Genomic DNA, 15405 nt, shown 5'->3' on the forward strand with positions numbered 1-15405 from the left:
GGCTTCTATCCATGCATTTATACTATCATTACTTCTCTAGAAAACATAACCTTCAACACTTAAATTTGTAACAAATACTTAATGTAGTATTAAAAATTATTGAAGCAACACCAAACTACATTCTTTCTCAATTACAAACAATCGAAAAATCTACATACAATGTTTACAAGTAATACACCTGGCTCTCAGTATCAGGGAAAAAATCTTCATTTCATGTAGAAATCCAGAGACAAGGGACAAGACTTGGCTTGAACGCAAGCTGAAGGCCAAAGCCATGCTGGCACATGGATGCTGCTATATGCCAAGAATGAAAAAATTTAGGGAGCAGAAAAGAACCCACTCATAAGAACCCAAAGCTTATGTGGGCATAAAGCTCTCATCTGGTAAACCACAAATAAAAGTGGTGAACAAATGGCATAAATACAAATAAACTTTTAAAAACAAGTAATTTATTGTAGCCTGTAATATTTAAAACTACAGTTGTATATATTTTAAGTAGACCAGCTTGGTAAAGTTAGTGTTTTGTGAAACAGAGAAACAGGTTACAACAAGATATTAAAGCTGTCTCAAGGAGGCCTAGAATCAGTTGACACAGTCCTTTACCTAAGCAAGATAGGGAACACCATTTGGGGAACACCTCAGAAGGAAAACTTCTCCAGTTGGACTGTAAAAGGGTTCAAAAGGTTATATGCAGGACATGAGACCAAAAAACGCTGTGTCTAACCCAGCCCTTAAGTCTCTGCAAACACCCAGCCAAATGGTCTTCCAGGAAAGGCAGAGCCTGAACTGAGGACACATACTGAGAATAACATCCTGAGTAGGGTGAGGCCCGTGGGTAAAGGAAAGATGAGGTTCAGATGCTTACAGGGTGGGCCCAAAGGAGGCCGACCTCAACAGGTATCACATAGGAGACTATACAGAGAAACTTGAGTATGCCATGGGAATACTGAAGAGCTCTGCAGCAAGGATAGCTGTCCTGGAATACTCTCACCCCTTCTCATGTACAAAAGTCTCGGGAGAGAACCATGGTGGCACCAATGGGCAACGGAGGCAAACCCAAAAATATGCCCACAAGGCAGATGGAAATTACCACCTAACATTATGCACATAACAGAGGCCATGAAAGAGGAACTTACATCAAAAACATAAGAGCCCAGATGAGAGACAGCTACACAAGAGCAGATGTGAGAAAAATCAGACACAGTCAACAAACAAGCAGCAATTTGAAAACTTTTCAGAAATGAAGGCTAAACTAGAGGAACATGGAAGAAATTGACACCATGGGGCATTTAAGGAAAACAGATAATAAAAAAGAGACAGATGGGAACAGATATGAAATTCCAACTTCCATGTAACAGAATCACCCAAAAGCTAAAATCAGAGGAACAGAAAGAATACTAAAATAATTCAAGAAAAATACCAGAAATAAAAGACTTAAATGTACACACATGCCCCTGGGAAAACTGACCCAGAACTACTGACACTAAGACAGTCTAGTGAAACAAACAAACTTTAAAGAAAATAACATCTCGTGGGCATCCAAGCAAAAGAACTGCATCATGTGTAAGGATAATCACATGTGTAAGGAAAAGAAAATCACACAGTGACACCGTGTGCCACCAGATAACCAAGTGACAAACTTAAGGTTCTCAGGAAAGAAAATGTGAGGTGAGGGTTTTACAGGCAGCCAAGAATTCTATACTGACCTCCAAGTAAAAGTATACAGATAAAACTGTGTGAACACATAAGAACGCGGGGAATACTGTTCTCACAAATGCTTCCTGAAGAAGTTAACAGTTGGCCATCCATATCCATGGGTTCCACATCCTCAGATTCAACCAAACATGGATAGAAAAATCCCAAAATTCCAAAAAGCAAAACTTGAATTTGCCATACGCAGGCAACAATTTACCTGTCATTTACATTGTATTTACAACCATTCACATAGTGTTTACACTGTATTAGGTATTATGAGTAATCTAGAGATGATCTGAAGTATATGGGAGGACTTATGTGGGTTATGTGCAAATACTATGCCATTTTATATAGGGGACTTGAGCATCCATGGATTTTGGTATGGTGTGAAGGGTCCTGGAACCAATCCCCCTCGGACACCAAGGGACGACTGTACAGGACAGAGTTTCAGATAATCAGGAACGCCTGGGGACTTCCCTGGTGGTCCAGTGGCTAAAACTCCGTGCTTCCAATGCAGCAGGCCGGGGTTCGATTCCTGCTCAGGGAACTAGATCCCACATGCCACACCTAAAGATCCCACGTGCCGCAACTAAGACCTGCTGCAGCCAAATAAATAAATATTAAGAGGGAAAAAAAGAAAGAACACTTAGAAAAGTTTCAGCACAGAGCTGATAGTAAGCAATGAATATCTCTTACTATAGAACAAACACAGGAACAAGAGAAATAGAGTAGTATTTAACTATTACCTGCTCTGAAAATACAGTTAACACTACTCTGAAAAGGGGGATGAAAGAAGAATACGTAAAGTATAAGAAGCTCACCAAGCAAAAGAATATTACTTGGAACAAAGTACCCGGTATTAAATGGAGAGAGAAAGGAGAAAAGCAAGAGCTAAATTCAATATTGTTCATAGTAAGGAACCAATCTATATAACCTTAAATGAATTAATAAGATTAGTTTTAAAGGACTTCAGTATAAAACTTAGTGGAGAGGAAAAAACCTTAATAACATATTGTCGAGTCTGTAACTTGTAACTACTACTAATACTCAAACCCGAAAGAAAGTGAACCTCAAGACCTTTTCATAATCCCTGAAAATGTGCCACTACATCCAACTGGCCCTCTGTAGGGATATGGCTGGTGAAGGTGATTACATTCCTCCTTTAGAATACAAGAATCTTTGCTAGCATTATGTTTTTCTTCAAATAGACAATTACCTATCTTCTTTTGATCTTTAGGCAAAAGTCCTTGTGTTTCATCCTGTGTACAGGATCAGGCTTTCTTCACAGCAAAGGCAGAGGTTGGTTCCCAAAACTCACTGAAGAAAGAATTCAGTCATATGCACCATTTTGTAATTCACACAGACATTCCATTATTACTATCAAAATTATAAGCAAATTCAGCATCTTCACCAGTGTGATGGTTAATTTTAATGTGTCAGGTTGGCTGGGCCACAGTATTCAGGTATCTAAATCAAGCATTAGATGTTTTCTGTGAAGGTATTTTTCTACATGAAACTAAAATGTAAATCAACAGACAGACTGCCTTCCATAACATAGTTGGGCCCCATCCAATCAGTTAAAGGTATTAAGAAGGAGTGTTCGCCCCCCACAAAGAGGCAATTCTACCTTCAGACTCAAGAGGCAACATCAGCTCTTCCCTGGATCTCCAGTCTCTCTATGCATGCACCATTGGTGCTGTTTCTCTGGAAAACACTGACTACAAACAGAAAAGATTCCATCCTAGATTCAGAGGCATGAAATTTTCTACTACTATGATTCTCAACAAAACCAATATAAACTTAGCCATTGATAGCAGGAAAGGGCAACTGGAAGACTCAGAGCAGTGATTTTCTAGTTCAGTCACTCATCCTTTCTATACTCATTAGTGGCATTCTTCTGGAACCGCAATTGCTTCTGAAGAGGGAGATGCTTGATGCTTTCTAATCACATTTCAGAACAAGCAGTTTTTATCCTGGTCACCTCCAGTGGTATAGTACACAAGGCTCTCCTCCATCTTCTGAACAACACAAGGGACTCAAATCTAGCCAGCAAGCATCCCTATTCAAAGTGGCTCCTATATCCTTTAATTCTGAAGAAACACAATGCCTCCTTTTTGCATGGATTTTATTTCCTCACTTTCTTTAAGGGAACTTTAATCATTAACTTTTAAAATTATTTATTTATTTTTGGCTGTACTGGGTCTTCGTTGTTGTGAGCGGGCTTCCTCTACTTGCGGTGAGCGGGAGCTGCTCTTCGTTGCGGTGCGTGGGCCTCTCATTGTGGTGGCTTCTCTTGCTGCAGAGCATGGGCTCTAGGCTCACGGGCTGCAGTAGTTGTGGCACGCAGGCTCAGTAGTTGTGGCGCACGGGCTTAGTTGCTCCGCGGCATGTGGGATCTTCCCAGACCAGGGCTCAAACCCATGTCCCCTGCATTGGCAGGTGGGTTCTTAACCACTGCGCCACCAGGGAAGCCCTTAATCACTAACTTTTGTTGTGGTAAATAATATGCTTGGTCTATTCTAACATTTTGCTTTGTGTTTCTGTTTGCAATGCTTTGTCTCATTTCCTCACCCCTTTCTTCCTTTATACAGCTAGGATGAGCAAGATTTCTTTGCACCAAATAAAGCTTCTAATGGAAGCTGTAGGAATCTATAGATCTTATTTCTGAACTTACAGCAATTACTTCTAACTTCCTAAATATCCTATTTAAATTCCCTGACAGTCCAGTGGTTAGGACTCCATGCTTTCACTGCTGAGGGTGCGGGTTCGATGCCTGGTTGGGGAGCTTCCCACAGGCCACATGGCTCGGCCAAAAAAAAAAAAAAAAAATCCTATTTAAACTTACAATTTTCTATTAAAATCTACAATTAATCAAAACCTATACTTTCCCTTCACCGGTCCAAGCAAGACTAAAAGTAACAAAAAAATTCTTAGTAAAAGAAGGAAAGAATTTTAAAAACAAACACCTTAGCACCTAGTAACCCCTTCCTGGCCACTTTCACCACACTGCTGAAATTCAGTCTTTTGTTCCAAACTGTTATTTATCTTGCTACTATCTTAAAAATAATTTAAAAAAAACATTTCCTTATTTAGAAGTAAACAAGAGGATTTTTGTTGCTTTCTGCAACATTTATATTTTTCTTACGTACTGGGTTGGCCAGAGAGTTCGTTCTCGTTTTCCCGTAAACCTGAACTTTTTGGCCAACCCAATATATTTGGTCTTTCTAGACATGTCCTCTGGTAAGTCAGATAGGGTTAACAAATGCAAACTCCAAATTCTTGCAAGCCTCAAAATATTATTTTGTTCTCATCCTTGACTTGCCTAGGTATACAAGGCAGGCTCAGATTCCTTTTCCCCTCAGTACCTTTATTGCAAAAAGGTATTTTCATTGTCTTCTACCTTCCAGAGTTGAGAGATACCAGATGCCAATCTGATCCTTGCTCCTTTGAGGGTAACCCATCTTCCTCTTCAAGTTGCTTTTAGAATTTTGTTACTGGATTCTGAAATGTTACCAGGACTTGTGACATATGTTTCTAATTATCCCTCACTAGCACTTGGTCAATCTCTTGAATTAGGTAAAACAGGCTTGAATTTCAGTCTATCTATTGAATACCTTACATAATATTTTTAATTTCTATGAACTGATTATTTCTTTATCTTGAATCATTTTTCTTTTTAATGAACACACCTTCTGATATCTGAGGATAATTTTCACTTTTCCTGATTCCTTATGAACTTCTGGGTTTAGCCTTGTCTTTGTTGAGTCTGCTGCTGTCTGAGTGGCATCTTTCTTAACACTTGCAGATTCCTGGTTAGCTGCCCTGTTCCATGTATGACTTTCTTTGGTACTATCAGTGTTCCTCAGGTGCCTGATGATTCTTGGTGTTCATACTTCAGATGCAAGGAAAGATTAAGTGGTATCTGTAGCTGAGATGTATTTCTTCAGGCCAAGTCAGGGTCCCTGGTGTCTGAGTATTAAGTACAGGTTCTGATAAAGCAGCCAGGACCCAGGGAATTGTGAAGCAGCCGAGACTGAGTAGCAACTTCAAGTCAGGGGAGGTAAGGTGAGCATCTACTGCTTAATGGTTTCTCACCCATAATGATTCAGACGACTGCAGCCAGCCTTTGCTCTCCCTGACCTGAACAGATTCTAGGGGTCTAGTTTGAACATTTAACTTTTTCAACTTTTTGGAGGTCTTCCTTTGCAGCTGAAAGTGGTTGGGAGTTCCTTGGCTTAGCTGAGTTTTTATATAAATCTATTCGCATCTGCTGTATATCTTGCAGAGATTTCTCAGTGTTCTGGTCTGCTGGTAGGATGATCTTTCTACACCAATAACAAAAACTGCAAATTTAATGCAAATTACAATGAAGTACTATTTTCTAACTGCTGACAGAATAAATACAACCCTCCTAGTGAACAATCTGGCAATCCACTGTCCCAGTAATTCCAGGTCTAGGAATTTATCAAAAGAAAACAGTGGACAAGCACAAAGCTACAACTACAGTGAAGTTCTGAGCAGTGTTCATACCAGGGAAAACTGGAAATAAAAAATGTTCAATAGGGCTCACTGAATTAATAAGTAACAGTGTATCTATATGATGAAATAACTACATAGCTATTAAAATCACAGAAAAAACATGACATTTTATTCCTTGGCTTGTAGACACATCACTCCAATCTCTGTCTTCACATAGCCTTTTCCCCTATAAGTCTGTGTCCAAATTTTCTTCTTATAAAGACACCAGTCATTGAATTGGGGGACCTCCGTAATCCAGTATGACCTCATCCTAACTTGATCACATCTGCAAAGACCCTATATCCAAATAAGATTACAGTCAGTTTCCAGGTGGACACGAATTTTGGAGGACATTATTCAACTCAGTACATACATCCCTCAGAGTCGTTGCAAGGAATAAATGAAATAATGTTTCCAAAGCACTTAGTACTGTGCATGGCAGGGCACACAGTAAGACACACAATTATCCATACAGATATGCAGAAAAAAACTTTTTAAAACATACATTAAATTATTAACAGGTGTAATCTCTGGATGATGGCATTAAAAATAATTAAGTTGTCTTCCTCTGAATTTACCTGTGTTTTCAAATTTTTCTATGACTTAAGTATTTTACTTTCATAGGCAGATAAAACACAATTTTTAATTACTCTTAATGCAATGGATGTCCTAATTCTGCAATAAACTATATATAAAAACAGATTTATACATATTAGTGTTATCAATTCCAAATTTTATTTCTGTTGCCTTTTTTTTTTTTACATCATTTCACTAGTTCTAAAAGAAGAATTCAAGGAGATCTAATATAGATACCATTTCTGCCCAATTTATTTAATAAACAACTTAATTTGATCGAAAGGAGGAGGTAAAAAAGAATGAATGGATGGGACTTCCCTGGTGGTCCAGTGGTTGGGACTCTGTGCTTCCACTGCAGGGGGAACGGGTTTGATCGCTGGTGGGGGAACTAGGATCTCACATGCCGCGTGGCGCGGCAAAAAAAAAAAAAAAGAATGGATGCCTAAATGAATACTAAAGACAAAAACAGTAATAAGAATAATATACTACTTTTTAAAATCATCAGTCAAGCTTTCCAATTACTGCACCTTGAATACCTAAACTGTTCAAATACCCTTGCAGCCGAAGTTTACAAAGAAGAATGTTTAAAAATATTTTTAAACATATGTTAAAATATTAAATATTATTTAATATTAAGAGTGTAGAAATATATAAGTTTTTGATAAACTGATTTAAGCTCTTCCAACTATAGCATCCACTAGAAGACAAGGTTTAGAACTTCCCTAAATTACAAGAAATATACTAAGAGTATCTAATATTGGGCAAAATGTTGATAATTGCTGAAGCTGGATGATAGGAATTCGGGATTTATTATATACTACTTTATTTTTGTGTGTATTTGAAATTTTCCATACTAGAAAAGTTAAAAATTATATATTAAACAAACTCTAACATTTTACTTTAATTTCTAATTGCTAATTCAGATTCAAAAATCAGTAAGAAAAACTTTAAGGGGGGACTTCCCTGGTGACGCAGTGGTTAAGAATCCACCGGCCAATGCAGGTGACATGGGTTCGAGCCCTGGTCCGCAAAGATCCCACATGCCGCGGAGCAACTAAGCCCGTGCACCACAACTACTGAGCCTGTGCTCTAGAGCCCGTGAGCCACGACTACTGAAGCCCGCGCACCCAGAGCCCATGCTCTGCAACAAGAGAAGCCACCGCAATAAGAAGCCCACACACCACAACAGAGTAGTCCCCACTCGCTGCAACTTAGAGAAAGCCCACACGCAGCAACGAAGACCCAACGCGGCCAAAAATAAATAAATAATTATATATATATAAAAAAAAACTTTAATAAAAATTAAAGCTTACTTACATGAGTTGAAATAGTATATATAAAAGCAAACAATAAGAATATGTCAGATTACTGGAAGAAGATATAAAAAGAACACAAACACACGTGTGTCATCTCTAGACAGTTCAATCTAAGAACAGTACAGGGAATTCTCTGGTGGTCCAGTGGTTAGGACTCCTCGCTTCCACTGCTGAGGGCCCGGGTTCAATCCCTGGTTGGAGAATTAAGATCCCACAAGCCACACAGCATGAACAACAAAAAAAATTTTTTTAATAAATAAATAAGAGCAGTACAAATAAGGATGTGAGATTAATGATTTAAAGCAATGAACTTTTAAAATTTAAAATAACAGTTCCTTTAATATGGTGATGTTGTTTTATGTTCTCCCTGGATACATTATTTTTAACAGCCTTAGTCTCTGGTATTTTCTTTGGAAAAAAAGTCTAAAATGTTCTTAACTATCATTTACTAGGTAGTCAATAAATAAACAGCAATACTGTAAACAAATACCAAGACACTTCATTCAACTGAGGACATATGGAATTACATAGCCAAGGGCAAATAAAAAGCTGCATCCCGTCAAGATCCAAACAATTCAAGGATAAAAGCAGAGAAACAAGAATTAAACATCTATAATCACTTTCCTTGTTTCTTATCTCCAGAAGCTATAAATGGCTTTTCTTGTAGTTTCAATGGGAGAAAATGGTGACCAAGTACACAGCATCCAATCATCCTTCATTGCTGTAATTTTGTGTACTCATTTCCAAACAACTTGACTTAGTTATCTAATGTGCTTTAAGATATCAGCTCTGATAATGGTCTAGGCCAGTGCTTCTCAAACTTTGGCATGCATTGAATCACCTAGAGAGCTTTTGAAAAAAGATACCCAAGCCCTGCCCCAGAGACTCTGGGCTCCATTCCGCAGGTCTGGAGAGGGACCAAAGACTTTCTAACAAGCTTCCAAGTGCTACTGCTGCTGGCACCAGACCTGAGCTGATCCAGAAAAAACACTAATTTCTATCCATCCTTGTGCCCAAAAACGATAAACTGAGAGTGCAGAAAATATTTCTGTACTTTGCTCAATACTTTAAATAAGTTCTCAATGTACCATTCCAATTATTTGGTCATTAAGAAAAGAATTCCTAAGAACAAACTAGTGGTTACCAATAGGGAAAGGGAAGTGGGAGGGGAAAAATAGGGATAGGAGATTAGGAGGTACAAACTACTATGTATAAAATAAATAAACTACAAAGATATATTGTACAGCACAGGGAATATAGCCAATATTTTATAATAACTATAAATGGAGTATAATCATTAAAAATTGTGAATCACTATGTTGTATACCTAAAGCTCACATAATATAAATCAACTATACCCCAATTTAAAAAAAATCTGTTTTAAGACCTTTCATCTTTTATCTAGACTCCCTTATTGACTTAAGTTGACTACTGTTTCTCATCAGTAAATATCTTACTTTTATAGTCAATATTTAAAGGCACCATACTTCTTCAAGTTAAATTTTCAACCATTACAATTCTACTATGAACCAGTAAATGACTGCTACACACCATGTACTTTGGTGTATGAATTAATTACTGACCTCTTTCCTTATTCTATTTAGTATTGTGAGATAAAAGCAGTTTCCTTACTTTGTGTTCCAGCAGATTTCAAAAGAAACTATTAAGGCAAATAATTATCTTTCTGCAAAATGCATACCAGCAAGTCGAGAGAGAAAAAACTGCTTCTCTAGTACTTGTTGCTTGATAAAAGTTCTACAGCTGATACGGTCATTCCCAGCTTAAACTGGCAATATAAAAACAAGATGGAGAAAGTCAAGTTTTCCATCCAAATCACTATGGTTTTTTCATTATTTTGTCTACACAGTGTACACCCTGAGGATATCAGAGATGTCCATGGCAAACATCCAAATGCCTCAAGGGTCTTCCAAAGCACTAGTCACTTTCACTGGTGTTAATAACAGTTACTGGCAAATTGATTAAAAAGTATTACATATTTGACCAATTTAAGATTGTCAATACCATGGATCATTTAGATGCTTGCTCCAACTGTTATCTAGTCTGTGTGTTTAGGACAGAAATAATATATTTTTCAGATATGAGACAACAAAACATACAGTTCAGGAAATAGAATGTGGTAGTTAATATGGGCTTTAGAATCAGACTGTCCTATTTCTGAATCCTAGCTCAGTCACTTCTTGTATGTATGACCTCAGACAAGTTACTTAATCTCTCTGTGCACGAAGAATTCATGGTCCCTACCTGACAGGGATGCCATGAACACTAAATGAGACTACACCAGGGACACAAGGAGGAGGATCACAGTCACAGTTTTGGTTGGTGACTAGTATTGGTATCTTATAAAATGAAAGGAAAACATTCCCTGGAAATCCTCAACTTAGCATGTAACAGCTCCTGATCCATTTTCTAAATGTACATTAGTAGGAAATACACCAAAGCCCAGTCATACCTTCCAACAGTACCCTGAAATGTAAATCTATCCACTATTCCAACTAGGAAGAAAAGAGCCGGATTTACATTTGAAAACTAAAACAAAGAATCACTGTAGCTAAATTCACCTTACATGTCCCCCAACTACACTTCCCTTCAAGATGTAACTTCAGTGCACATTTCCCAAATAACCTCCTGGGAAGCCAGGAAAGGCTTGTCCACCAGCTTGTCCCCCAAACACACCAAGGACTCTAGCCCGCAAGAAGTACAAAAGTTTGTTTCTATTTACTTTAAAAAATGAGAACAAGACTCAGCTACACAACGTTTCTGGGTGCAGAGGTACTGCTCCAAGCACTGGAGACCTGATTACCCGAATCCCCTAGCACCCATGGGGACGGTAGGTGCCGTTCTCAGGACGGTGGCTCTGCCAGCATTTGTTTCCTGGGAGTTCCTGTGACTCTCTCAAGCAAGCAGAGGCATCTGCACATGGAGTTATTATTGCTCAGTCTCCCTGTTCCAACACGGGAAGCGAGAGGAGGCATGACCACGGGTCAGTGGCTGCACATGAGGAGTCCCGAGTGCCTTACTTTCTGGAGAGCCACAATGGGGGCAGGCAAGGAGAGTGAGGCTCCAGTTCTGCTTTCCTATATTTGTTTGCTATAAACACTTCATCTGTAGAAAGGATTCTATGATAAAAAGCTGAAAACCTTGTTGTTCTAGTCCAACACCATGACTTTACATGAGTTAAGCAGAGCACCAGGCACATGAGGGAACTTGGTAAGGCCCACAGCTAAGCCAATGGGGCTTCCCACTACAAGGCCAGCCTCTCCAACAGCCATTATTCCCACTCACCCTTCCAAGGACACCTATTAACACCTTTCACTTGTGAAATGTGGAAACTTTTGTTTCAGTTTTTTCCCATCCCACCCATCTTCAAATTTGCACTGAGATTAGAAAAAATAGGAAAATGACTGATAACTTTTCCTTTCATTTCAACTTCTCCCTTTTAAATATGTTCAAAACGTCTACCCTTTAAGTGAGACAAGCACACCTCATATTAAAGCACTAGATCAAGTTCCCTGCATCATGCAACATACAGGATGAGAAACCCTTTTAGCTGTACACATATGAACTTCAAAAATTGAACAGGTAGGTATTTAAGCCTTGTGTTTTAGGGGAAAAAAGATGAAGAGTTCCAGTTTTGCAAAGTTAATGTGTAATTTACTTTCATTTCCCACTGTATTTAAGTTTTTTTTCATTACCTTCTATTTGTGCCAAGAGGTGGTGTACCATTTATGGTAATGATATGATAATTAGTGGAGATATATTACATAAATTATCAGATTACTAGATACGGCAGAAGATGTGAAGGTGATGGGCAAATAAATGAAATTTGAGAAACGCTTTATCAAACCTCAGGACTTGCCTTATCTCCATATTTTTACTTTCCAAGTCATTTCTTAAACTGAATATCACAAATATTTACATTACATATACAAGTATTCATTTAAATAGAGACATATTTAGTTTAATCACCAACAATTACTCTAAGGCACCTTTATTCATCCAAACCTTCCACAAAAGCTCAGAGGACTCACACTCTTTGACCACTACAGTGCGGTGACCAAGAGGTGCAAGCATTTCAATATGAGTAATTTGAAAATAATTGCTATGGGGAGTCTTAGGAGGTGCTAGGGTCAAGGAGAGTCTTCCATATTTAACAATCCATGATTAAGACTCATACAATCATAACTGATTTGTTAGAGAGGGTTCCATGGTACAGTAGCCGTCACTACTGCACAGTAGTGGATACTTGTAAAATCTATTAAATAAAATACAGTACCAGTGGATATTGTTATTTAAGATAGTATCTCAATTTTCTTTTTGGACATAACTACATTACACACAAAAGAAGATTTCAGGGAGGAAAAAAGTTGCTTCTACTCTCTAGTACCTATAGAATTTAGGATTTATAACACATTTGTCACTTAAAATTATCTTTCAATATACTTATGCTTTCTCTAAATTACAAGCTCCTCATTCATTTGAAAATCTTATAAAGAAATGAGTGTGCCTGGCAGAGTGCTAGCCAGGTCCTCAATGCACAGGGATTAGATAGCACACCACTACTCAGCATGCAGCAAGGCTATATGTGATGCTGGCTGCTGTGAGGCAAGACCTGCTCATACAGGGAGAGGGCCTCACATAGATGACCTCATATCTCATGTAACCAAAGGCCACAATTTGCTATCTAAAAAGGCAAGTTTCAGAATTGCTTACTTGTGGGATGTCCGTTTCTTCATCATGCTTGCAGATACACCAGCATGGCCTAAAAGAGAAGTGAGTATGAGTCAACGAAAACTGAATAAAAAATAGTTCAAACTCAGGAAAAAGTTAACTTATGAAAAACTGCTATATAAAGTATGAAGTTAAAATAAACCACAAGGGAATTCCCTGGTGGTTTATGGTTAGGACTCTGCGTTTCCACTGCCGAGGGTCCAGGTTTGATACCTGTTTGGGGAACTAGGATCCCACAAACCACAAGGCGTGGCCAAAAAAACCCACAAACAGCCAACATGTAACAAAACCATTTGTTTACTTATCTTTTAAATAGGAGATATAAGGGATTCTGGGAAGATAAAATGACAGAGACAGCAGTTTATCTCCCTAAATCAGCCATAAAACACAAAACCAAAATCACACGGACAAAAACTACAACAAAAAATGACAATCCTAGTCATAAAGAACTAAAAGGTACAGAACTTGTCTTCCTGCCACAAACAACTAGAAAATGGGACAAGAGATATGACATATCTGGATCCAAACATCAGGACAACAGGCAGCAGAGGACTATGGAACCAGGGAGCAGAAAACCCATGCAGAGGTCCCCACACCAACCAAGTGCATCCCCATAACAACTTGTGGATGACGGTTCATGAAGGGAAAACCAAGAACACTGTGGTTCTGCTACACTGAGAGTCAGATGGGAGTTGCGGAGGGAGAGGTGGCTGGGAGTTGTGGATCTGAGTGCTGGCAAGGAGAGAGATCTCAGAGGGAGCTCCAAACATCTGGAAGGAGAGGGGTGGTCTTAAGTCTGGCTAGATATTAACCTGCAAAGGCATGAGGGTTGTTCAAAGTCCATCTAGCCACCTCTTTGAACACACAGGGCAGTCAGTAAAAACCATAAAAAGATAATCCATTAACCAGAAGGATGAAGTAGCCCTAAGAATAAAAGCTGCTATAGACCCATCCTAGCACCTGCTTGCCAAAACAAACTCCAATATTCATTAAAGGACATCAATAAAACCCAGTGCTCCACAACACACTTCAAATGTCCAACACCCCAACTAAAATTATTAGACCTGTGGAAAAGCGGCAGACTGTAACCCCATAACCAAGCGGGTTATTACCAAAACGATGTAATTAGCAGGCAAGGATGTTAAAAGAACTATTAACAACTATGCACAAATAGCTAAAGGAAGACAAAAACACTTAAAATAGAAAAATGGGGGTGGGGTGGGGAGAAGAGAATAAATAAATGAAACTGGTGATAAATACATGATCCAAAATGAAAGAAAAGAAATCACTGGATATGATTAATAGCAGATTAGACCCCACAGATAAAAAGACCAGTGAATGTGAGACATTGCAGTAGAACATATCTAAAACGGAACACAAAGGAAAAAACTGGGGGAAACAAACAGCCTCAGTGACTTGTAGGACAATATCAACTAGCCCAACATAAATGAAATGCACTCCATGAAAGAGAGGACCAAGGGGTGAAGGAAGAAAAAGTCTGACAAAAATAATGACAAGAAGTTTTCCAGATGTGGTAAGTATATAACCATGGAGCCAACAAACTCAATGAAGCCAAAGTAAGATAAAGACAAAGGAAAAAACGACACCAAGGCACAACCTAATCAAATTTCTGAAAACCAATGATAAATAAAATATTTTAAGCAGACAAAGAATAAAGACACCTTAAATTTAGGGAAACAGAAAATACTAGCTCCAGATATGTTGTCAGAAACAATGTAAACCAGAAAACAGTGGAATAAATCTTTAAGGTGCTGCTAAGATAAACAAAATAACCTACCTGTGGATTCAGAATACTATAGATAGCAAAAATCTTTCCAACCCAACAATATTGATAATTTCATTAAACATAGTCTAAATGAATCAATTAAGAGACCATATAAAGAAGGAAGAGACAATTATTAACATCAGACAAAGTAACTTCAGGACAAAGTTATCAGGGATCAAAAAGGACATTCCAAAATGATGAAAGGATCAATCAAGAAGCCATACCAGGGAGTTCCCTGGTGGTCCAGTGGTTAGGACTCCAAGATCTCACTGCCGAGGGTCTGGGTTCAACCGCTGGTGGGAGAACAAAGACGCCACAAGCTGTGAGGGCGCGGCCAAAAAACCAAACCAAAACAAAACAAAAAAAGGGAAGCCATAACAATCTTAAATGTATATGAACCTAATTATAGAATACTGAAATATATGGACTTCCCTGGTGGTGCAATGGTTAAGAATCCGCCTGCCAATGCAGAGGTCACGGGTTTGATCCCTGGTCCGGGAAGATCCCACATGCCGCAGAGCAACTAAGCTCATGTGCCACAACTACTGAGCCTGTACTCTTGAGCCCACGTGCTGCAACTACTGAAGCCTGTACACCTAGAGCCCGTGCTCCACAAGAGAAGCCACCATGAGAAGCCCGTGTACCACAACGAAGAGTATCCCTCACTCTCTGCAACTAGAGAAAGCCTGCGCACAGCAACGAAGACCTAACGCAGCCAAAAATAAATAAAATAAAGAACACTGAAATATATAAAGCAAAAACTGA

The 15405-nt window shown here is 38.6% G+C and overlaps 1 protein-coding gene across 3 annotated transcripts in view; it reads right to left on the reverse strand.

Moving 5' to 3' along the window:
- SPIN1 (spindlin 1) overlaps positions 1 to 15405 on the reverse strand; it is a 65211-nt gene that overhangs the window by 13527 nt on the left and 36279 nt on the right. For all 3 annotated transcript variants that reach the window (XM_033429605.2, XM_004270597.4, XM_012533341.3), the window contains one exon: positions 12837 to 12885. In XM_033429605.2, the coding sequence (XP_033285496.1) occupies positions 12837 to 12862 (26 nt within the window). In that variant the 5' untranslated portion in view covers positions 12863 to 12885. The remainder of the gene's footprint in view (positions 1 to 12836; positions 12886 to 15405) is intronic.

The sequence above is a fragment of the Orcinus orca genome, chromosome 6, assembly GCF_937001465.1.
Source record: "Orcinus orca chromosome 6, mOrcOrc1.1, whole genome shotgun sequence".
NCBI lineage: Eukaryota > Metazoa > Chordata > Mammalia > Artiodactyla > Delphinidae > Orcinus > Orcinus orca.